The sequence below is a fragment of the Dromiciops gliroides genome, chromosome 4 (assembly GCF_019393635.1).
Source record: "Dromiciops gliroides isolate mDroGli1 chromosome 4, mDroGli1.pri, whole genome shotgun sequence".
NCBI classification, from domain to species: Eukaryota; Metazoa; Chordata; class Mammalia; order Microbiotheria; family Microbiotheriidae; genus Dromiciops; species Dromiciops gliroides.
The window spans coordinates 155903745-155929356 of NC_057864.1; the positions used below are offsets into that span (position 1 = coordinate 155903745).

The 25612-nt window shown below is 38.0% G+C and overlaps 2 protein-coding genes across 2 annotated transcripts; both read right to left on the reverse strand.

Annotated features, from left to right (window-relative positions):
- Positions 1 to 741: 741 nt before the first annotated feature.
- On the reverse strand, positions 742 to 6574 carry LOC122754732 (olfactory receptor 10R2-like). Its single transcript, XM_044003203.1, has 2 exons — positions 6422 to 6574; positions 742 to 1761 (listed from the first exon to the last, which is right to left on the reverse strand). The coding sequence occupies exons 1-2, from the start codon at positions 6572 to 6574 to the stop codon at positions 742 to 744; spliced, it is 1173 nt and encodes a 390-aa protein (XP_043859138.1).
- Positions 6575 to 22215: 15641 nt separating this feature from the next.
- LOC122753507 (heat shock cognate 71 kDa protein-like) lies at positions 22216 to 24438 on the reverse strand. The gene has a single exon (XM_044000903.1). It carries the CDS (start codon positions 24401 to 24403, stop codon positions 22463 to 22465), a length of 1941 nt encoding a protein of 646 aa, XP_043856838.1. The 5' UTR covers positions 24404 to 24438; the 3' UTR covers positions 22216 to 22462.
- Positions 24439 to 25612: the final 1174 nt, after the last annotated feature.

A 25612-nucleotide genomic window follows, 5' to 3' on the forward strand; every position in this document is an offset into this window, starting at 1 on the left:
TTATTAATGGGAATAAAATACACAGCAAAGGTGAAATTAATAAAATCAAAGACAAGGGAATAGGGAAAAAGAAAAATGGATAATCCCCCCAAATCTAACCTAAATATATACAATCACCAAACTCACTTACAGTTCAGCTAATTCAAAAGAACAGAGCTCATTTGTTAACTCAACACCTGGGGTATATAGCTTCAGTGGAAAACAGCTATGCAGCCAGGGCCCACAGGACAAACTGCCAAGAACAAATCTTTCTATTCCACTTCTGCAGCTAGCACCACCTGAAAAGAAGGTGCACTCCCCTCAGCAAGCATTTACTCTGCATCCCCCAAAAGGGGAGGTCCTTCAAACTTGATCTGAGAGTGGTTTCTCCTGATGACATCAGCAGCATACATCACTCAGGACAGGAGAGGTGTGGCCCATCCCAATCAGTCTGCCATTATTTTACCACATTATTTTACCACATAGCAATCCAGTTAATGTAAGAGATGAGATCAGAATCTAGGTCTTTCTGCTGCTCCACACTGCCTCATAATACATAGTACCTCTTTTCCTGGCATTAAATGCTCCTTCCAATCTTCACAAATGGCATCCTGAAATGGTTTTTAGGTATATACACTGTGCTCAGAAAAATCTTTATACAGATATGAAAAGCACCCAGCCAATGGAATAGCACGTAACCCAAAAATATGGCCACATCTCTTCACCATATGATTTACTGTCCATAGTTGTGACTTTTTTAAATTATATGGTTTTGTGGGGAAAATCTTTCCAACCAATCACTTTCTTAATGGCTACTTGGACAGCTCTATTCCTGAGGCTATAAACCATGGGATTCAGCAAGGGGGTAATAATGGTATAAGTAATTGTTATAAACTCATCTTTAACTGATGTCACCCTGGATGAGGGTCTCAGGTAGACAAAGGATGCACAACCATAGTGGACTACAACCACTGTTAGGTGGGAGACACAGGTAGAAAAGGCTTTCTTCTTCCCCTCAACTGATGGAATCTTCAAGATGGTGTTGACAATGAAGCAATAGGAGATGCAGATGAAAATAAATGGGACCATGAGCACAAAGACACTACAGATAAATATGAAGAGCTCATTGACATAAGTGACACCACAGGCAAGGTGAACAACAGGTGAAATGTCACAGAAGTAGTGGTTGATCTTATTAGAGTTACAAAAGGGCAGGCTGAAGACCAAGTTTGTGATTACTGTTGAGATGAGAAAGCCAGTCACCCCACAAGTGACTACTAGTATTCTGCATGTCCGCCAGTTCATGAGGATGGGGTAGCGCAGAGGGTGGCAGATGGCAGCATAGCGATCATAACCCATTACAACTAACAATAGGCAGTTGGTGGCTGCAAAGCCAAGGAAAAAGGACATCTGAATTGCACAGTGGGTAAAGGAGATGGTCCTGAGCACTGAGAGAAGATTGATGAGCATCTTTGGCAGGATAACAAAGGTATAGCAGGTCTCAGACACTGAGAGAGCACCTAGGAAGAAGTACATGGGGGTATGGAGGCTATGTTCCAGGATGATGACGGTGACAATAGTGATATTTCCAATCAAGATGACAAGGTAGAGGAAAAGGAAGATAACAAAGAGCAAAAGCTGAATTTCTTGGAGGTTGGAAAAGCCCAGCAAGAGGAATTCAGAGACCATGGTTATGTTTTCAGGAGGAAGCTGACTCCATCGAATGACCTGCATAGATGAATGAGAGAAGAAGAGGATCCTGAGTTCTATAGATTGAAGGATCTGGGGAACATGTATTCTGAATTATCTAGGAGACTGCTACTACCCTGAGTTTGTTCAATAGATACTTAAGCAAAATTTTAAAAATGCGAGCAGAATTAGAAGGAGGAGGAAGAGGAGGAAGAAGAGAAGGAAAAAAAGGAGGAGGAGTAAAGAAGAAAGGAAACTGCAGCTGCAACAGAAAGGACTCAACCTACCTTTAAGAGAAATAAGGATATATAAGAGGACATACAGGGTGATAGTGGTACTGATGATAATACCATATTATGATCATTTAAAGGACATGTAGATAATAACCTAGGAAAGATAGTACTTAGTGAGACTATGATAGCTGTTTTCAAGTATATGAAAGGCTGCAATGATATAGAAGGGTGAGATTTATTCTGTTTGAACCCAGAGGGCAGAATTAGGAACAACCCATAGAGGCTGCATAGGAGGATTTTAGCTTGTGAGAAGGGAAAAATTATTGGCAAGGTTTTAAGTTAGCCCTGCTTTGTTAAGAACCAGAGCCAAAGAAACCCAACATGTTGGTGGTCTCCTGTTATTGGGGAAAGTGAAGCTATATGTGTATGTATGTATGTATGTATATGTATGTATACATATACATGTTTATACATATACATATATATATATATACCTATTTTGTTGCTATATTGTGGTATTTTATAGCACATGAATTTCTTTCAGTATTCATTCCCCTTTCAGAGAGCCATCTCATAGCACAAATAATATTTCTTTACTAGATTCCACTACTAAGTGATATCACCAAGGAAGGTATTGATAAGAAGAAAATTCTCATATAAACTAAGTCCATAAAAACAGAAGGTGCAATCATGTTATAAGAGAGAACAAAAACAAAAATTTACAAAGTAAATAGAGATTAATCAAGAACTCTGGATTATCCTGATAAGATCCAAACACAAATAAACCAAAATCAATAATAAGATTATGTCCTACAAATTCCTTTGCATCTAGATTCATAATAGAAATATTAACTGAATTACAAAAAGCATAGACAATAATAGTGGAAAAGTCATTTTCTCAGTCTAGTGCCTTCCGAACTACTCTTCCACCCTACCTTAACCATATACAAAAATGGTCATACTCTTGATCTTCCATCACCCACAAATGTGCCAACTCCATACTCAATAATGCAGAAACCCATTTATCTGACCATAATCTATCAGCTTTTCATCTCTCCTTATCCTTTCCCTTACCAAACCATATCTTCATCCACACTGTGGCCTCCAATGCCCCAACTTCTCAGTCTCTCCCAGGCCATTTCCCTTGAACTAACCATTTTCTCCTCTTTTGCCCATCTTGACTTCATGGAGAACCAATTCAACTCTACACTGTGCTCTTCTTCTGAGCCCCTAGTCCCTTATCATTTTTGATGATTATGACCTCTTAAACTTTGGATCACTCCCTCCATTTAGCACCTTCACTACTACACACATGCTACTAAATGAACATGTTGAAAATGATACAACTATTCTGATTAGGTCCATTACAAATTTATGTTACATAATCTCAATACTTCTAGGCAATCTTATAATACCTGACATATCAATTCACTATCCCACTCTCCATAGTGGTTCTTCCAAAACTTTTCATCCCTCCCCAAACCTTCCCTGAGTTTCTCTGCCCCCACCATCTCAACTGAGAAACTTGTCTAATATCTTACAAAAAAAAACTGAGATCATTCACAATAAGCTCCTTTTTTCCTCAACTCACATGATTCACATGACTTTTTCCCTGTCCTTTCCTTTACCCTTATTTAACATAATGAGGTGGATTTACTCTTTATCAAGGTTAACCCCTACCTACACAAACAATACCATTCCATTCTGACTCTTCCCACAGATTGTTTCAATCTGTCATACCCACTTTTTTTCAATTTTTCCCTCTCTGTTGGCTTACTTCCTACAGACTAACAATATGTTCCTTTCCCATCCTGAAAAAAATCCTCTATTGATCCTTCCAAACCCACTAACTATTATCCTATATCTCTTTTTCCCTTTGTAATGATTGGAATGATGCCACCTACTGGAGACTTGCTGTGGGAAAGCTCCACCATGAGGAAAATGCCTCAGAGGACAAGGCCATGTGGTTTTCCTTGGCATCAGGAAGTGACATTTGCTCATGGGTGCTGTCTATCAAGGCTACTAGCCAATCAACTTGAGGAGCCTCCTATTTTCTGGGAGGAGACAGGAAGGAGGAAAGAGGACCTGCGCAGAGAGCTCTCAGTCTTTTGGGTTCCTGACTTGGTGGTGGTGGTGGCGGCAGAGGACTTCACAGGAAATTTGGAGAAAGATAGGAATGCTAGGCTGTTGGAATTCTGTTCTCAATCTTTTTCTCTCTATTTTTCAATAAACCCTTAAAAACGTAAACTCATTTTATCAGTGATTTTAGTCAGCTTCCCCCAAAACTGGGGGAACAGATTAGAATCCACATTTAGAATCTTAAATTACACACCTTTGTAGCTAAACCTCTTTCAAAAGGCCATGTGCTGATGATGATGGCAAAATACATGGCACTTACTTTTCTAGGCTATTATGCAGAAAATTCTTTGTCAAGTATAAGGTACTATATAAATATTATCTAATACTGTTGTTGCAATAATCAACCTCATGGGAAATGTTCAAAGGATATGAACAGGCAGTTTTCTGATGAAGAAATCAAAGTTATATATTTCCATATGAAAAAATGCTCTAAATCACTATTGATTAGAGAAATGCAAATTAAAACAACTCTGAGGTACCACCTGAAACCTATCAGATTGTCTAATATCACAAAAAAAGGAAATATTAAATGTTGTTGAAGTTGTGGAAAAACTGGAACACTAATGCATTGTTGGTGGAGCTGTGAAGTGATTTACCCAACCATTCTGGAGAGCAGTTTGGAAATATGCCCAAAGAGCTATAAAGCTGTGCATACCCTTTGACCCAGCAATACCACTATTAGGTCTTTGTCCTAGGGATAACATGGAAAAGGGGAAAGGGCCCACATGTACAAAAATATTTATACCTGTGCTTTTTGTGGTGGCAAGGAATTGGAAATTCAGGGGTTGCCCATCAATTGGGGAATGGCTGAACAAGTTGTGGTATATGAATGTAGTGGAATACTATTGGGCTGTAAGAAATGATGAGTAGGTGGAGTTCAGAGAAACCTGGAAGGACTTGCATGAACTGAGGATGAGTGAAATGAGCAGAACCAGGAGAAAATTGTACATAGTATGAACAACATTATGTATTGATCAACTGTGAAAAACCAGATTCTTCTCAGCAATACAATGGTCCAAGATAGTTCCAAAGGACTCAGGACAGAAAATTTTCTCCAAATTCAGAAAAAAAAGAACTGTGAAATCTAGATGCAGATCAAACCATACTATTTCTATTCTTTGTTGTTGTTGTTGTTGTTTTTCTTTTTTGAGGTTTTTTTCTTTTTGCTCTGATTCTTCTCTCATAACATGACTAATGCAGAAATATGTTTAATGTGATTATACATACATAACCTATATCAGATTACTTGCTGTCTTGGGGGAGCATGGAGGGAGGGGAGGGAGGAAGAAAAATTTGAAACTAGAAAATTTATAAAAACAAATGTTGAAAACCATCTCTTAATGTAACTGGAAAATAATAAAATATTTATATGGAGAAAAAAATAATCAACCTCATGGATTTATTGTAAGGAAATCTCTCTTTAAAGTACTATATAAATGTAGTTTACTATTTTTAAAAATGTTGAGCAAGATGATATCAGAAATACCTGGAAGGACCTGCATGAGTTGATGCAAAGTGAAATGTATTGTATACAAAATAACAGTAATATTGTGAGATGATCTCTGTGAATGACTTTGTTATTTTCAGCAATGCAATGATCCAAGACAACTCTGAAGGTCTTATGAAAAATGCAATCCATCTACAGAGAGAGAACTGATGGTATTTGAATACAGATTGAAACATAAAAAACCCTTTATATCCGGTTTGAAATGTCCAACAAGCTCTTGCAGAACTGGGACTCAAGAGAGAGAGTTGGTCTAAATATATTGAACTAGGAATCATTTGCATAAAAAAGTACTTAGTAATCCTAAAAGTTAAAAAAAAAAGGACATTTGGAACAGGTGTCTCCACTTCCCTCCTCTCACTCTCATTTAAGCCCTTTACAATTTGGCTTCTGACTTTCCAACAAAACTGGTCTTTCCAAAATTATCAGTGACCTCTTAGTTACCAAATCCAATGGTGTTTTCTAAATCCTCCTTCTCCTTAACCTCATGCAGCCTTTGACACTGATGATCCCTCTCTTCTTGATTCTTTCTTCTCTCCAGGTTTTCAGGACACCACTCTCTCCTGATTCTCTTCCTATATATCTCGTAGCTGTTTCTCAGGCTCCTTTGGTGAATCCTCCTCCAGATCACACCCTCTAACAGTAAGTGCCCCACATGGTTCAGTTCTGGACCCTCTTCTTTTCTTTCTTTAAACTACTTCACTTGGTGACCACCTCTATGCTGATAATTCTCAATTCTACTTATCCTGCCCTCACTTCTCTGCTAACATTCAATTCTACATCTCAAGCTGCTTCTCATATATGTAGAACTGGATATCCAAAACACATCTTAAAGTAAACATATCAAAAACTGAACTAATTTTCTTTTATCCTAAACCATTCCTGCTGGCATCATCCTAAGTTCTTCACTATCTGACCACGTGAACTCAATCTGTTGTGAATATCTGTCAATTTCAGCTTCCAACATTTCTTCAGTATCTCCCCTTCTCTCCTCTGATACTGCCATCACTCCAATGTAGGCCCTCATCATCTCACCCCTTTACTATTGCAATAGCCTGCTGGTAGGTTCTCTCCCCACTCCAATCCATCCTCTATTTAGCCACAGAAGTGATTTTCCTAAAGCACAAGTCTTACCATGTCACTTTCCTACTCAATATAATCTAGTAGTTTCCTATTACCTCCAAAATCAAATACACAACACTCTGTTTTGAGTTAAAAGTACTTTATAACCCACCCCTTTCATATCTTTCCAGTCTTCCTATACCTTATTCTTCCTCTTCAATCCAGTGACACTGGACTTCTTACTGTTTTACAAATAAAGCACTCTCTCTCTTTCTCTCTCTCTCCCTCTCTCTCTCTCTCATTCAAGCATTTTCTTTGGCTGATTTCTCTGTGACTCTTCTCTGCCTACTGCCTTCCTTAGCTTCCTTTAAATTCCACCTCAAATCTTACTTTCTACATGAAATTTCTCCTAACCCCTCTTAATTCTAGTGCCTTTCATCTCTTAATTATTTCCTATTTATCTTGTATATAACTTGTTTATACATATTTGTTTGTTGTTTCCCACAGTAAATTATTACCTCCTTGAGAGTAGGAGTTGGTTTTGCTATTTTTTTATCCTTAGCAATTAGCACAGTGACTGGCACATAGTGTGTGCTTAATAAATATTGATTGATTGCTAATTGATTATTAATGTATCTCACAATTTTAGACAAATATAACAGAAAGATAAATAGATGAAAACATATAGAATTCAACAATTTGCTGGAGGAAGAAGAGCTGAAAGAATGTACCACTAAAGAATTTTTTTCAGTATTATATGAAGCATTTAGAAAAAATGACCAAGTATTAGGGCACTATGAGATTTCAAATAAATGTAAAAAGTAGAAAAAGTAAATGCAACCTTTATAGACCATAATGAAAAATAATAATAATAATAATAATTAGATTAGACAGTATGAACAAAAGATGAGTGCAAATAGACACATAATAATTAAGTGCTTAATAATGAGTAGATCAAGGAACAATCATGGAAACAAAATTATGCCAAAGAAAATGAAAATGAAAAAATATATACTGAAACCTTGAGAATTGCAACTAAATTAGTCCTTAGGGATGTATGAGTGTACATATACACATATACACATGTATATGTGCATATACACATATGTAAATGATAAATATACACATGCACACATATCTTTCCCAAAAATATGGACAAATAAAATAGAAAAGAAGAGGACTTATAAGTTGAATTTGCATTAAAATTTTGAAAGCCAACAAATCAAGAAACTGAAATAAGTTCAATAGAGGAGATATTGAAAATTCAAGAAGAAACAGATAAACTGAAAACTAAATAGGCTATAAAAATTATAAATAAAATTAAAAGCTAGTCCTTTAAAATGACTAACAAAATTGATAAAGATTTAGTCAATATTTGTGTCTTAGCTTTCTCAACTGTAACAGTACCTACTTTGCAGAGTTGTAATAGGGATCAAATGAGAAAATATTTATAAAATGCACTCAGCACAGTGCCTGGCATATATTAGGTACTATATAAAGGTGGATTCCCTTCCTCTTTCCCTTTATGTTTTCCCCTTTACAATCTGAGCTTGAAATTTTTAGAACAATAGACTTTATGCAAATTCTTACTATGTCACTCTCCTGTCAAGGAATAATCAGTTGATCCTTACTGATCATTGAATAGAATACAAATTCCTCAAGGTCACATTTAAAACCTTCCATAATCTTGCCCTAATCTAGACTTAATTAATATTATATCCCCAAATGCACCTTTTCAATCACTATATAATCCAGCTTTCTCACGTTACTACTGCATAAATTCACCCAGATGACTGTCTATCATGCCTGGAACATTCTCCCTTGTTTCTACATTTTGTGATTTTCTGTGTGGGAGCTAAGTCAAAATGGTACAATAAGAATCCTCATTTTTGTTCTGATTACCCTACATACCTCCTCCACAATAACCTAGAAATTGTGGCAGATCATATTCTGATCAGAAAAGCCACATAAAAATGACAGTGAATCATTTTTCCATCCCAGGACAGCTTAAGAGTACACAGAAGACTCTGGGAGATGAGGTGCATGGCCAGGAACATAACATATCAAGAGTATAGGTAGCAGTGGCAAGCAATATGGCAACAAAAAAGCTTAAGAAATAGGACACAGAAGACAATGATGTGAACAGATCAAAAGGCTGAAAGAAAAATACAGATTGGGTACAGGCCCAACAAGAATACCTAGAAAAACTATAGAAAGTGTTTTTCAAAAAAAAAAGCAGAGAAAATTTAAAAAAAAAATAAGAATAATAGAAGGAAAAATGGAAAAAGAAATTAGAGTTATTCAAGAAAGATATGAAGAGAGAACTAAGTTTTATAATATTACTTAATATTCAAAATATTACTTAAAATAATTCCTTAAAATTAGAATTGACCCAATGATAAAAGAAATAGAAAGAAAGAACTAAGTAGAGCCAAAATAGAGAAACATAACTATAGACCAATTCCCCTAATAAAGAGTGGTACAAAAATTTTAAATAAAAAATTAGTAAGGAGATTATACCAACATATTACAAAGATTATTCTCTATGACCAGACTGGATTCATTCTAGGAATGTAGGACTAGTTCCATGCTAGGAATATATATATCTATATATATATATATATCTATATATATATATCTATATATATATATATCTATATATCTATATATATAGATATATATATATATATCTCAAAAACAACAAAAATTATAGGATTATTTAAATGGATGCAGAAAAAGCTTTTGATAAAATACAACACTCATTCCTAACTAAAAAAAAACACTAAAAAGTATAGGAACAAATAAAGCTTTCCTTCAAATGATAGGTAGTATCAATCTAAAGCCAAGAACAACATTGTCTTTAATGGAGATAACCTGGAGTCTTTCCATTAAGAACATGGATGAAGCAAGGATGTCCATTAACACTATTATTGTTCAATAATATATTAGAAATACTAGCTATAGCATTAAGACAAGGAAAAAGCATAGGCAACAAGGAAACAAAATTTTCACTTTTTGCAGATGATATAATCATTTACTTAGAGAACTCTACAAACTCAACTAAAAAGCTAGTCAAAACAATTAAGAACTTTAGCAAAATGGCATGATATAAAACAAAATCACACAAATTACCATCAGCATTTCTATATATTACCAACAAAATCCTACAAGAAGAAATAGAAAGAGAAATTCTATTAAAAATAGCTAAAGAGATTAAAAAATACTTGAAAGTCTGCCTGCCAAGACACACCCAGAAACTTCACACAAATACAGATCTAAATAATTAGAAAGCTATTAACTGTTCATGGGTAGGCTGAACCAATATAATAAAAATGACTATACTACCTAAACGATTTTACTTATTTAGTACCATACCAATCAAACTACCAATTAATTACTTTACAGAGCTAAAAAAAAATTACAAAATTCCTCAGGGAGGGGATGCAGAGAAGGTAAAAATATCATGGGAATCAATGAAAAATAATGGGAAGAAAGGGTATCTAGCAATATAAGCAGTATAAGATCTCACACAATTTGATAATGGATAAGAAATAGAGTGGTTGATCAATGGAACAGATTAGCCACACAATATATAGAAGCAAAAAAGCACATTAATCTCATGTTTGATAAACCTCAAAATCCTAGCTATTAGGACAAGAATTAATTATTCAACAAAAACTACTGGGAAAACTGGAAAACAATCTAACTGAAACTGGGCAGAGAAAAAATGCTCACACTGTATATCAAGATAAATTCAAAATGGATGTGATTTAGACATAAAAGGTGATATATGAAAATTAGTAGAGCATGGAAGAAGTTGCCTATCAAATCTATGGCTAGGGAAAGAATTCAGGATCAGAAAAGAAGTAGGAAGCTTCATAGGAAGTAAAATGGATAATTTTGGTTGATAATGGATAATTTTGATAAATTTGATTACATAAAGTTGAAACATTTTTGTGAAAAACAAAACCAATATAGCAAAAATCAGAAAAAAACAGAAAATGGGAGGAAAAAATGTTTGCAGCAAGTTTGTCTGATAAAGAACTTATTTCTCAAATATACAGAGAACTGAGCCATATTTATAAGAATAAGATTAATTCTTCAACTGATAAATGCTAAAAAGAATCTGAATGGGCAGTTTTCAGAGTAAGAAATTAAAGTTATCAAAATGCATATGAAAAATAATCTAAATAACCAATAATTGGGAAAATATAAATTAAATCAATTCTGAGATACTGCTTCATACCCATTAGATTGGCTGAGATTACAGAAAAGGAAAATTACTAAATGTTGTAGAGAATGTAGAAAAACAGGCACATTGATTTATTGATGGAGCTGTAAACTAGTCCAACCTTTCTGGATAACCTTTTGGAACTATGCCAAAAAAAACCTGTGAACTATGTGAACAATAGGCAATTGAACCTTTGGCCCAGAATATACCACTACTAGAGCTATATCAAAAAGAAATCAAAGTGGAATAGGATCCATAAGAGCAAAAAATATTTATAGCAGCTCTTTTAGTGGTGGCAGAGAATTAGAAACTCAGGGGATGCCTATCAGTTAGGGAATAGCTAAACAAATTATGGCCTATGAGTGTGTTGGAATAGTCTTCTGCTGCAACAAATGATAAAGAACAAAGTTATAGAAAATCTGGCAAGACCTATGTGAGCTGAAACAAAGTGAACTTAGCAGAACCAGAAGAACAATCTACATAGTAATATCAATATTATAAAGATATTCAACTTTGAAAGTCAATAACTTTTATCAATATGACTCACCACAATTCCCATGGACTCCTGATGAAATATCTCTTTTTACAGCCTCCCTCAAAGCAGGTCCACTGATCAGTGTTCTCATGCATTCCCAGATCCCTTTTTAAAGTCATAGAATTCAGAGGTGGGAGGATTTGAGACATTATCTGGGATGACTTCTACTTGAATCATGAATCCCCCACTGTAACATCCTTAACAAGGATGACTAGGAAGTGACTAGGAAGTTACTACCTTATAAAGCAGCTCATTAGATATTCAAGTGACTCAATTGGTAGGAGTGTCTTTCTTAAGTTGAATTGAAATCTCTCTCCTTGTAACTTTCCCATTGATACCAGTTTTAGCTACTGCAGTCAAGTGGAATAAATTGCTGTTCAATATTGCAATCTTTTAAATACTTCAAATCCAGCTAGTGTCTAAGGGAAAATCTGAACTTTGGGCTTACTGAATATAGATCAAGCATTCTACCCACTACACCAAAGCAAGGATTATGTCTTATTCATATTTATTTTCCCAACCCTGAGAGGAAATAATAATTATTGTTATTATTATTATTATTATTAGATATGGATTGGTCTAGATGGCTGTCAAGGTCCTTTCTAACTAAAATATATGATTCTATGATGCTAATTTTACACATAAGGAAATTGAACCCCAAAGAGATTAAGGCACATTAGGTGGTGCAGTGGATAGAGAACTAGACATGGAGTGTAGACATGGAGATATTTCAATTCAATCTCTGACACTTACTAGCTGTGCGACCCTGGGCAAGTCACTTAACTGCTTCAGTTTCCTCATCAGTAAAATGGGGATAATAATTGCACCTACCTGCCAGGGTTACTGTGAGGATCAAATGAGATAACATTTGTAAAGCTTTCTGCAAAACTTAAAGCTCTATATACATATTAGGTATTATTATTATTATTGTCATTAGGCATTGTAATGTGCCAAATCTTAAAAGCTTTCAATTGTCAGGACCAGAAGAAAATCTGGGTTTTCTTACTCCCAGTTCTATATTATGCCCACTCCATCACAGAGACAGGGAATAGGGATGTTTACTGAATCAACATAGTACCCCTAGTTTTTGTGCCCAGGGTGGATTAATTGCTGCAGTTTCTAGTGTAATGACTAAGTCATCAATATATCAACAAACACTTCTCAAATGTTCATTATGTGGAAGTGTCCATTAAGGAAGGTCCTAAACAGCTTAATCACCTCCTTTCACCAATGGACTTCTCTCCAGGTGCTGAGGTAGCTACTGGGGATGTAAGGACAAAGAATGAAACAATCCCTGGTTGAAATAAACATTCGTTATATTGAAGGAAGTGACTGACAAATAAGCTGATGTGGACCTGCCACCAGGACCTTCCTTAGACAAACTGATGCTCCCTTACCTCATCACTACTTAGGGTCTTCTTCATTCTTGATGTTGGTTCTGTGGCAGACTGGTCCTCAGAGTGAGGCAGTAAAGTGAGATCCAAGGAGAATAGTTTTCTGGATAGGAAGATCACTCTCACTTATTCTTTCTTCTTTTTATACAATATAGGTCTCTATGATGACTTAACTGTGGCTCTGGAGTAGCAAAAAGCAGGAAAGGAATGTACTTAGTAGGTCAATAAATTTATCTCCCTACTCAGATCACATTCAGGAGGCTACCAGAAAAAATGGGTTTTCTGGGGTGACAGGTCAGGCAGATAAGCAAGATGTAATTGAGGGATGTAGAGATAACTGCATCTGAAAAGGAGGAGAACTGGGTAGGAGAAAGTGAGAGAGAAATGAGTTGACAAAGTATAAATAGTCAATTTGTCAGAAAAATTGAAGGTGTGACTGAGATAGATGACATGAAGGGCACCAAGTCTACTGCAACAAAAATACAAAAGAGGAAACAAAGTGAGGGTTTGAAAGTTCCTTGGTCTCTCTACATCTGATTTGCTACTTAGCAAATAAAATGACCTTTGACCATTTCAATGGCAGTACTGCTTTTCTTCCGTTCCTGACTCTTTACTGTTTCACCTCATTTTGGTTTCATTATCTCAAAAGATCTTCTCCTCAAGTTCCCTAATCTCCAACATAGAGGCACACAGTGCCTCTCTTCACTCTCATATAATCTCCTCCCCTCATTTATTTGTTCAGTGACTATAGGGAGTGAAGAACAAGTTGACAGCTCTAAAGCAACTTGATCATCCATGAAATAAGCAAACAGTCTTCAGTCATAGGTGTTGCTGTCCATATTTCAATAGTCAGGAGGTGCTGATGAGTTAAAATAGTGTTGTGGTAAAAAAAAAAAATGAAAGTTTTTTAACAGTCGGTTAGGATAACTGAAAGACGCCAGTTTTTGAAGGACCACCCTTTTGGGGAGGAGACCAACGGCATGAGCTACGGCACGCCAGTCCACCTGCTGGGCTCGACTTCTGGGGTGCGAGCTTAAAAGGCAAGGAGAGAACAGAAGTGGGAGCTTTTCCCTGCTCTGCTGGTCTCCTGACTGGACTGCACAGGCTGATGCTGATGAGAGTTCGACTGGGCCCGGCTTGCGGTTAGCAGCAGCACGTGCTTGACACAGTCTCTCTCTCTCCCCAAAGGTGGCCTTCGGCTTTTGGTGAGTTTTATATGGAATATAGACTAAGCTTAGACTTAAGACGATTTGTATTGTATTTCTACTTTCCTATCCTTCTAATCAACATCACCTTGTGACTACCATACAATAAAAGCTCTAACTAGAAAACCAGAAGCTTCTTCCATTTACTAGTCTGGGAGATAAATTAAAGGAAAGGTTAAAGAGGGGAGATTTATGATCTAATATCCAATTTTAAATCTCACAGTGTCTTCATCTATTTCACATAAAGAACCTCATACTCCTTTCTCAAATACAGTCTCAAATGTGAGCCTTAGGGCCCAATGACAGTTTTCAATCTCTCTGTTTCTAATTCTTCTTTCTGGACCAAGGAACTTCCAACTGAAAATCTCCATAAGAATCTCCTCTTTCCAGTATATCCCACATACTATGGCCTCACTGAAGGAGATCTAACTCCTTTCAGATATTCCTTCATATCACTGTCCTCACCTGACATTCTCACAAACGATTTCTTCTGCCTCTTCTCCATAGAAATTTCTTGAAGACATCATACCACTGAGCATCATCAAGGGCCTTTTCTTTTGTTTCTGTGCTACCTGTGGCCCCAAAGCTTTTATCAGAAATTGTATTACTCTTACCCTAGAGAGTCATTGCTACACTGGATTTATACCCCCAATTAGAAATCAATGGGGGCAACCAGGGCCACCACAGTAACCTCAACAATCTGTGCCCAAATTGAAAAAAATTGAGACAGTGATAGAATTAGCTGGTCACTTCTCAAGGGTTCATTGTTGCTTTATTAAGGAGTTAGTAGCTAGTGTGAAACATCACTGAAGAAAACATGTCCCCTCCCTCAGGTTTCTCTGCCCCAAATCCCTAGGTTCTCATTATCCAGACTAGACACAGAGGCCCCTAGCTTGTTCTCTGTCAACCTTACTTCATCCCAATTTTCTATCTCTGTCCTCAGAAAGATAGAGTGAGTTTTGAGGGATAACATGGACTAGAAGAGACAGGATAGTACAATAACAATGACCAGGTCGGGGAAGCAGAAAGGAATAGGTACATGACCAGGTGAAAACCACAGTCTTTTTCTCACTTGTGGGGCTAAATAGTTCTTTGTCTAGGGAATTCATCATGGGGAATTATCTAGGGAAAGAATCTCACATGGTTTTTCCTATAGAGCTCAAAAAGGTTCCCACTGACCTCCCTTTTCCACAGGAACTTAGTCTTAGATCAGATAATAAAAGCACCAAGAAAGAATAAGGACAACCAATTCTTCAGTCACAGAGGGATGAAAGCTAAAGCTAAGGTATTCCCCTCTCTGGTGCTTTTTCTTTTCACGTAGAATGTGGCCCTGGAGTATATGTATGCTTCATTCTATGGGAGGCCAAAAGACAATGCATTATATTCCTCAGTACCAGCAGAGCCATACTGGCTCTGTTATCTGCCAGTGGAATGGAAAGAGCACTGGTTATTAAATCCAAAGACTTGACTACAAATCCCAATTCATTCATTCATGTCGACTCTTGTGCTACAATGAATAAGCAAAAGAACCTTTCTGAATTTACATTTCTTGTTCCAGATAATAGGCATAATAATATTTTTGCTGAGGCTTCCCAAAGGAACACTATTACACCCATAACTAGTTGACCCACTGCCTGTGGCTTCTGTCTTTATCCCAGGACTTTCTGGGGAGCCTCTCAGGTACAGCCTAACCATTTCTGTTCTCTGCCTTTGCCCCTGTATCAGCCCTGATTCAGCTTGCTTAACAGTAGCCACATTGCCTTTGAGTCTTTCCATAGTATCAGCCTCAGATCCAGGATTTAGGACTCCAGCTTCTCTCCTGACCCCAGAACCTTTTCCAGCATTCTGGAGACTAATCCCAGACCAGACCTAACATGAATTATTAGCTCTTACCTCTTTTTAGACTTACTCTGCACGTTTATTTGCTATTGCTTTTTGTGACATGAGCCTCCTGTGTCTCACAGGACCTAATATCACTGTGTCACAAGTCTGGACATCAAAGGAAGGCCCTAAACAGTCTAATCACCTCGTTTCACCAATGGACTTCTCTCCAGCACTGATAATCTTCCTGAACTCATAGCTCAATGGTTCACACTCATCCTTTCATCAGTGCTTAGCATTAATACAGTGATTCTGTGTGAATCAATAGCTGTCATTTTTTTTGTGGGGCAATGAGGGTTAAGTGACTTGCCCAAGGTCACACAGATAGTAAGTGCCAAGTGTCTGAGGTCAGATTTGAACTCAGGTCCTCCTGAATCCAGAGCTGGTGCTTTATCCACTGCTCCACCTAGCTGCCCCAGTAGCTGTCATTTTTTAAACCCAATTCCCTGTCTTTCATCACCTTTACTCCCATCCTCCTCAAAAATAATATCTCCAGATCTTCCGACCCCTTCCATTGTGTAATGTCTGCTCCATAGTTAAGACACCTGCTTTCATATTAAAACATTTCCATTTTCACTTCTTCTGTATTTTTGTACACATTAACACTTGGCTCTCTTCCAATGACCTAGTATCTCTACACCCTTTCCAGCATGACTTGCACTTTCATTCATACCCTTCACTCATTGGTTGTGGTGGATCAATCAGAATAGACCTACTTCACCATTGCCTCTTCTTCCTGCTACTATGGTCAGTCAGAAACCTCTTTTCTTTTGGTGTTCATCCAATCCATATTTATCAACCAGTACTATTGTCTACAGATCTCTACGACACTTTTCTTCCTTCCTCAATGAATTCAATACCTGAGTCAAGGGTTTTTTCTATACCAATATCTGCTTTCATACTAGAAGACTTCAATCTACACATCGATCCTATCTAAAACATCCCAACTTTCTAGTTACTCAACTAACTCCTTTATCATAACTAAATCCTCTACCTCATATATAGAGGGTTAACCCAGAGAACACATGACTGCAATACCAGTTGTTGGACTTAATAGTGGCAACAGCTGTAGCAATAACTTCAGGAACTCTACAACCAGAGATGGCAAGGGGATTAGGCAATTGATAAGAAAAAGATTGCAAGAGACTCCTAGGCTAACATTGGACACAGGACCATAGGTGTTTGGCTACTCCATTGCCTATACCTACTTATGGGTCACAGCTCAAGGGGATAGAAGAGCTAATATTAGGGCAAAAAGCAAGAAATGGAGTGGGGGGTGGGATTTACAGGAAGTTTCTCTGACAAAGACTTAATTTATCAAATATATAGGGAACTGAGCCAAACTGATAAAAATAAGAGGCATTTCCAACTTATAAATGGCCAAAGGATATGACCAAGAGTTTTCAGAAGAAAAAAATTCACTTAATAAGAGTCACATGAAAAAATTCTCTAAATAATAATTTTTTTGCAGGGTTATGGGGGTTAAGTGACTTGCCCAGGGTCACACAACTAGTAAGTGTCAAGTGTTTGAGGTCAGATTTGATCTCAGGTCCTCCTGAATCCAGTCCCAGTGTTTATACACTGCACCACATAGCTGCCCTGCTCTAAATCATTAATTAGAGAAGTGAAAATTAAAACAGCTACTACCTCAAACTTATCAGATTGATAAACATGACAGAAAAGGAAAATAACAGATGTTGGTGGGAATGATTAGATCACTAATGCACTATTGGTAGAGTTGTAAATTGGTTCAACAATTCTGGAAAACAATTTGGAACTATGCCCAAAGGTCTGTAAAACTGTGCATACACTTGCATGCAACAATGCAGTTACTAGGTCCATATCCCAAAGAGATCAAAGGAAAAGGTCTTATATATACAAAACTATTTATAGTATCTCTTTATGCAGTAGTAAATAATTTGAAATTAAAAGGATCTCAATCAATTGGGGAATGACTGAACAAGTTGTTGTGATGGAATGCTATTGCACTATAAGAAATAATGAACAGGATGGTTTCAGATAAACCTGTGAAGACTTACATGAACTCATGCAAAGTAAAGTAAACAGAAGCAGGAGAACATTATACACAGTAACAGGAATATTTTAATGATGATCATCTGTAAAAGACTTAGATATTATGAATGAGAAAATTATCCCAGAAAATTCCAAATGACCTATAATAAAAATGCTTTTTACCTCCAGAGAGAGAACTGATAACCTGAGTACAGATTGAACCATACTTTTTACACTTTCTTTATTTTTTTGTTTGTGTATATATTTTCTTTTACAACATGTCTAATATGGAAATATATTTTGCTTGAATTCACATAATCAGTATCACATTGCTTGCCTTCTCATGGGGTGGCAGGAAAGTAGAGCATTTGGAACTCAAATTTATTTTTAAATATGTTAAAATTTTAAATATGTTTGGGAACCATTTAACAAAATAATTAAAATATATTTACCCAGCGGGTGAACCCAAGATGGCAGAGGAGAGGCTGTGACTCCCACATGCTCCAGATAAACCCATCCATTCATGCCCAAGTAATGCGGTTAAAAAAAACAACAACAGCAGCCTAATGCACATAAGAACAGAGTGAGACTATTGTTTTTAAAAAGAGGGCAATTGCAGTCACCTACTGATCAGGCTGAACAGCTCAGCATGCAGTCCGGACCCAGCCAGGAACAAACAGTGCTTCCAGAGGGCCTCAGAGTCTTCAGCGCCAGCAGCTTCTGAGGCTCCAATCATGGAATGGTGAGGGGGTTCGGCAGTAGGCCAGGGTGAAGTAGAGGCAGTCTCTGCTGGAGTTGGGGTGAAGCATCCTGGTTCTGAACCAGTGGGCTGAATCGAGTGGTGGTGGCCAAGTGGGAGAGGGGCACAGGAACTGCAAGCTTCTGACCATAGACAATTAGAGTTCAATCAGACTTCTGTTTCCAGGTCAAAGAGAAAGCGGCTGTGGTTACTCACAGGCCAGGCAGGCTGAGAAGAAGCCCAATCACCCCCTGGGCCATGCTGTAGCCAAACATTATATCCTGAAAGCAGTGCTACACTTTAAGAAGGAGTTAAAAACCAAGAAATAGTCAGCCAAGATGAGTAGACAGAGAAAGCAGCAGACCATCAAAAACTTCTTTGGGGGTAGGGTAGACCAAAATACACCATCAGAAGAAGAAGATAATAACAAAGTCAAAGCTCCAACATCCAAAGCTTCCAAGAAAAATGTGAATTGGTCTAAGGTCATGGAAGGACTCAAAAGGAACTTTGAAGAGAAACTAGGAGAGATAGAAGGAAGATTTAGAGAGATGGAGGAAAGAATGGAAAGAGAAATGAAAGCAATTCAGGAAAGTCATGAGAAAAAAGTCAACAGTTTGAAAAGCAAAATGGGAAAAGAAATAGAAAAGCTCTCTCAAGGAAATAAGTGCCTAAGAATTAGAATTGAACAAATGGAAGCCAGTGACCTTATGTAAAACCAAGACACAGTAAAGCAAACTCAACTGAATAAAAAAGTAGAGGGCAATATGAAATATCTCCTTGGAAAAACAGCTGACCTGGAAAATAGATCCATGAGAGAGAATTTGAAAATCACTGAACTACCTGAAATCCATGACCAAAATAAGAGCTTAGAAACCATCCTCCAAGAGACTGTCAGGGAAAATTGCCCTGATATTCTAGAAGTAGAAGGCAAAATAGAAATTGAAAGAATCCACCAATCACCTCCTGAAAGAGATCCCAAAAGGAAAACCTCCAGGAATATTACAGCCATATTCCAGAGCTCCCAGGTCAAGGAGAAAATATTGCAACAGCTAGAAAAAGGAATTCAAATACTGTGGAGCTCCAATAAGGCTAAAACAAGATATAGCAGCATCTACATTAAAGGACTGGAGGGCATGACATATTATGTTCCAGAGGGCAAAGGAACTGAGACTACAACCAAGAATCATGTACCCAGCAAAACTGAGTATAATCTTTCAGAGGGAAAATGGGAATTCAATAAAAAAGAGGACTTTCAGACATATGTGATGAAAAGACCTGAACTGAATAGAAAAATTTGACTTTCAAATACAAGACCCTGGAGAAGTATAAAAAGGTAAACAGGAAAAAGACTTCATGAGTGATATTAAGAGATCAAACTGTTTACATTTCTGCATGGGAAGATAATACTTTGAACTCGTAAGAACATTCTCAGTAAGGAATTCACAGAAGACATAAGTCTGAACTGAATATGAAGGGATGATATCTGTAAAGCATTTATGTTTTGTTCTTTGTGGGGCAGACAGGGTTGGGTCTCTTATGTCTGCAGCTGGATTTGGGCTTGGGGTCTCCTGGGTCCAGGGCTTGTGCTTTGTCCACTGTGCCACCTAACTAACCCATGATAACATCTTTAAAATAGGGTTGAGGTGTAGGAGGAATAGACTGGGGGAGGGGGAAGGGGAGAGAGGGATTAGGGAAAGGTAGTTCACATGAAGGAAACAAGACAAAAGCTTATGTAGGGGAGGGGAAGAGGGGGAATGAGTTGGGGAGTGAGTGAAGCTTAATATCATCAGAATTGTCTCAAAGAGGGACTAACATACATACTCAAGTAGGTACAGTAATATATTTTTGCCCTGAGGGAGGGGAGGGAGATAAGGTTGGGGGTGGGGAGAGGGGAAGGAAGGAAGGGCAGATTGGGAAAGAGAGAAGTAAAAAGCAAAACACTTTCGAGGAAGGTGAAGATGTTCTGCATTACTGCACAAGTTTGACATATTGAATTGCTTGATGTCATAGGGAGGGTGGCGGAGGGAGGGAGTAAGAAAAATTTGGAATACAGAATTAGCTCAAAGACCTTAATCTCATCAGAGTGGGCTCAAGGAAAGAATAACATTCACATCCAATTGGGAGGAGTAATCTATTTAACCCTACAGGAAGTAGGAGGGGAAGACGATAAGGAGGGAAGGGTGAAAAAAGGGAGTGCAGAGCAGGGGAGGGGAAAGTCAGAAGTAAAACAGTTTTGGGAAGAAATAGGTTAAAAGAAGATAGAAAATAGAATAAATATCATGGGAAGGGAATAGGATGGAGGGAAAGAGTTATGATGATTGATTTTTTTATGTTGATGATTGATTATAATGGCAAAATGTATGGTACCTACTTTGCTGGGATATTATGAAGAAAATTCTTTGTCAAGTTTAAGTTACTATATACAGGTTATGATGAACAGGATACTATCAGAAAAACCTGGAAAGATCTACATTAACTGAAGCAGAGTGAAATGTACTGTATACAAAATAACAGCAATAGTGTAAGATGATCTGCTGGGAAGCATGTGGTTATTTTCAACAAGGCAATGATCCAATATAACCCTGAAGGGCTTATGAAAATTGCAACCCATCTACAGAGAAAGAACTGATAGTATCTGAAAACAGATGGAAACACATTTTAATTTTTTTTCTTTTTTCTTTGACAATTCCTTAATCTGAAGTTTTGGTTTTTAACTGTTTTCTCTCACAACCTAGCTAATGTGGGAATGTTTTCCATGACTACTCATGTGTAACTTATTTTAAATTGCTTGAGTTCTTGTAGGTGGGGGGTGGGAAGGGAGGGAGGAAGGGAAGTTAGAATACAAAGTTTTACAAATTGATGTCAAAATTTGTTTTTATATATATTTTGGAAAATAAAATTCTATTTAATTTTTTAAAAATAAAATAAACTATATTTACCCACCACTCCCTACCAACCCATCCCTTCCCTATCTTAACACCTTGGTGAAGTAACAATATTGAGGGAAAGAAGGTGATTGTACTGAATTTTTCAACTCTATGCTATCTTTTTTCAAGACTTTGCCCATTTTTTCCTATTATCTATCATGTCCTATCTAGCATCAAATACAAATTTATATTACATAATCTCAACTAGACCTTTATTGCAGCAAGGAAATGCTTTACACTTCCATAATCAATTCACTATCACCCTCAACACTGTGATTAAATAATGGGATTTGGCAGACACCCAGGGGCCCCACCTGAAGATTGATTTGGAATTGATTGAATTGGGTGAGACTGAGAAATTGCCTGAGAACCTTCTTAAGAATGATTAAATCGAGACCAGACGTGGCTGACCCTGAGTAGGGCATTGTTTTCAGAGGCTGTGGACTATACCATAAACAGGAGACCACTCTCAACCAATCAGCTTGAAGGACCTCCCCTTTTGGAGAGGGAGACAGGAATTAGGAAGTAGAGGCTGGCTTAGTGGATCTTCCTCTTTTTCATTCAGGAATTGGCATGGTGGTGTCAGGGGCAGAACAGAGTAGAAAGATCTACTCCATGTGTTCTCTATAGAATCGTGGATAGCTAAATAAAGGTGGCTTTCTCAACTTCTTTCTCTTCACTAACTTCTTTTTTTTTGCCAATTTTAAATAGATTTTATCCTCCAGCACAAGAATTGCATTTCCACTTGTTTACAGTACTGATAAAGTGCAATGTTGTTCACTTCTCTCCCTCTGCACACATTCAAGTATTCAGAATGCCCAGATTTTTGCAGTAGCTTAAATGTTAACTTTTAAACTGCCACTGCCTTGGCTACAAATTTGAGTCCTTCAATTTTTGGAAAGCTGTGTGGAATGCTCTTTCTTCTGGTGAGTTAGTCAACCTCTTCAATGGTGGGTCCAGAAGAGGCACCTCCAGATGGGGCTGCTCCACCCCCTGGAAATCCACCAGGCATGCCTCCTGGCATGCCACCTGCACTCTGGTATAGCTTAGTAATAATGGGGTTGCAGACTTTCTCCAATTCTTTCTGCTGATGCTCAAATTCTTCCTTCTCAGCAGTCTGGTTCTTATCCAGCCAGTTGATTATTTCATTACATTTGTCAAGGATCTTCTGTTTGTCTTCATCGCCAATCTTGCCTTGCAGTTTCTCATCTTCTACAGTAGCCTTCATGTTGAAAGCATAAGATTCAAGAGAATTCTTGGAAGAAACCTTATCTTTCTGCTTCTCATCCTCAGCCTTGTACTTCTCGGCCTCCTGGACCATTCGTTCAATGTCTTCTTTGCTCAGATGACCTTTGTCATTGGTGATGGTGATCTTGTTCTCCTTGCCTGTGCTCTTATCCACAGCAGAAACATTGAGGATGCCATTTGCGTCAATGTAAAATGTTACTTCAATCTGAGGGACACCCCTGGGTGCTGGGGGGATTCCTGTGAGCTCAAACTTGCCAAGCAGGTTGTTATCCTTGGTCATTGCTCTCTCACCTTCATACACCTGAATAAGCACACCAGGCTGGTTGTCAGAATAGGTAGTAAAGGTCTGTGTCTGCTTGGTGGGGATGGTAGTATTACGTTTGATCAGAACTGTCATAACTCCACCAGCCGTCTCAATTCGAAGGGAAAGAGGGGTGACATCCAACAGCAGCAAGTCCTGCACATTCTCAGATTTATCTCCAGACAAAATGGCAGCCTGGACAGCTGCACCATAGGCAACAGCCTCATCAGGGTTGATACTCTTGTTCAGCTCCTTGCCATTGAAGAAGTCTTGCAGAAGCTTCTGGATTTTGGGGATTCGAGTGGAACCACCCACCAGGACGATGTCATGGATCTGTGACTTATCTAGTTTGGCATCTCTTAGGGCCTTTTCCACAGGGTCCAGTGTGCCTCGGAAGAGATCGGCGTTCAGCTCTTCGAAACAGGCTTGGGCGATTGAGGTATAGAAGTCGATACCTTCATAGAGGGAATCACTCTCAATACTGGCCTGGGTACTGGAAGAGAGGGTGCGCTTTGCACGTTCACAAACGGTGCGCAGACGTCGCACAGCCCTCTTGTTCTCACTGATGTCCTTCTTGTGCTTGCGCTTGACCTCGGCAATGAAATGGTTGACCATGCGGTTGTCGAAGTCCTCCCCACCCAAGTGGGTGTCCCCAGCTGTGGACTTGACCTCAAAGATGCCATCTTCAATGGTAAGAATGGAGACATCAAAAGTACCACCTCCAAGGTCAAAGATCAACACATTTCTCTCGGCACCAACCTTTTTGTCCAAGCCATAAGCAATAGCAGCAGCAGTTGGCTCATTGATGATTCTGAGCACATTTAGACCAGCGATGGTCCCAGCATCTTTGGTGGCCTGACGTTGGGAATCGTTGAAATAGGCTGGCACTGTGACCACAGCATTTGTGACAGTCTTCCCAAGGTAAGCTTCTGCAATTTCTTTCATCTTAGTCAAGACCATAGAAGATACTTCTTCAGGATAGAAACTTTTGGTCTCCCCTTTGTACTCCACTTGGACCTTAGGCCTGCCTGCATCATTCACCACCGTGAAAGACCAATGCTTCATGTCCGACTGTACAACTGCATCATCAAATCTTCGACCAATCAGACGTTTGGCATCAAAAACTGTGTTGGTGGGGTTCATAGCAACTTGATTCTTTGCTGCATCACCGATTAAATGTTCTGTGTCGGTGAAGGCCACGTAGCTTGGGGTGGTCCTGTTTCCTTGGTCATTAGCAATGATCTCCACTTTCCCATGTTGGAAAACTCCCACACAGGAGTAAGTGGTGCCAATATCAATGCCAACTGCGGGTCCCTTCGACATGGTTGCTGGGGAGTCGGGGGTCGTAGCTGACCGCTGTGGAGAAGAAGGGCTGCTGCTGCGCTGAGTAGCTCTTCACTAACTTCTAATATACTTTAGTAAATCTTTAAAAGCCTAAACTCTTGCTGAATTTATCAGTAATCTTAGCCAGTTTCCCCCCAAAAAATGGGGGAGGGGACAGGTTAGGACCCATATTTAGATTTCAGACCTTATAACACAATGGCTTTTACAATTTTTTGAACTATTTTCAAACTTCCAATTGCTTACCCCCAATAACTTCTCACCAAGAACTTTGCCTTATATTTGACTGAAAAATTAGAAGCCATTTACCATATTTCCCCATCTTCCTTCTTTCTTTTATCCTCTTCTTCCTCTCTATATCACATCCTTTAGTCATCATCTCCCACTATTTTATCCTTAACTTGTCTTATAAAAATATATAGCATTTCTCCTTGACAAGGCTAACTTTTTTACATGCACTCATGAATCTATTCCATTCAATTTCTGGCAAATCACTCCATTATGATCCAGCACTCAGCATAGTATCTGGCACATAACAAGTACTTGATACGTGTTTCTTAACTGACCACTCTCACTAATCTTCATTATGTTGCTATCTACTGGCTGCTTCCATACTGCTTCCATGTCTTTTCTCCTTCATCATTTACTTGATGAGACAATCTCCAAAAGGATTATGCTATATCTCTTCTCCATTTTGTGAGGAAGCTTATTAAGAATATAGAGAACTGAGTCAAATTTACAAAAACACAAGCCATTCCCCAAATGATAAATGATCAAAGGGTATGAACAGGCAGTTTTCAGACAAAGAAATCAAAGTTATTTACAATCATATGAAAAAAATGCTCTAGATCACTTTTGATCAGAGAAATGCAAATTAAAACAACCATGAGGTATCACCTCATACCTATCAGAGTGGCAAATATAACAAAAATGGAAAATATTGGATGTTAGAGGAGATGTGGGAAAGCTGGAATGCTAATCCAATGCTGGTGGAGTTGTGAAAAGATCCAGCCATTATGGAAAGCAAATTGGAAATATGTCCAAATGGCTATAGAACTGTGCATATTCTTTGGTCCAGCAATACCACTGCTAGGTTTATATCCCAAAGCCATCTCAAAAAAGAGAAAAAGACCTATTCATAAAAAATATTTATGGTAGCTTTTTGTAATGACTAAGAATTGAAAATCAAAC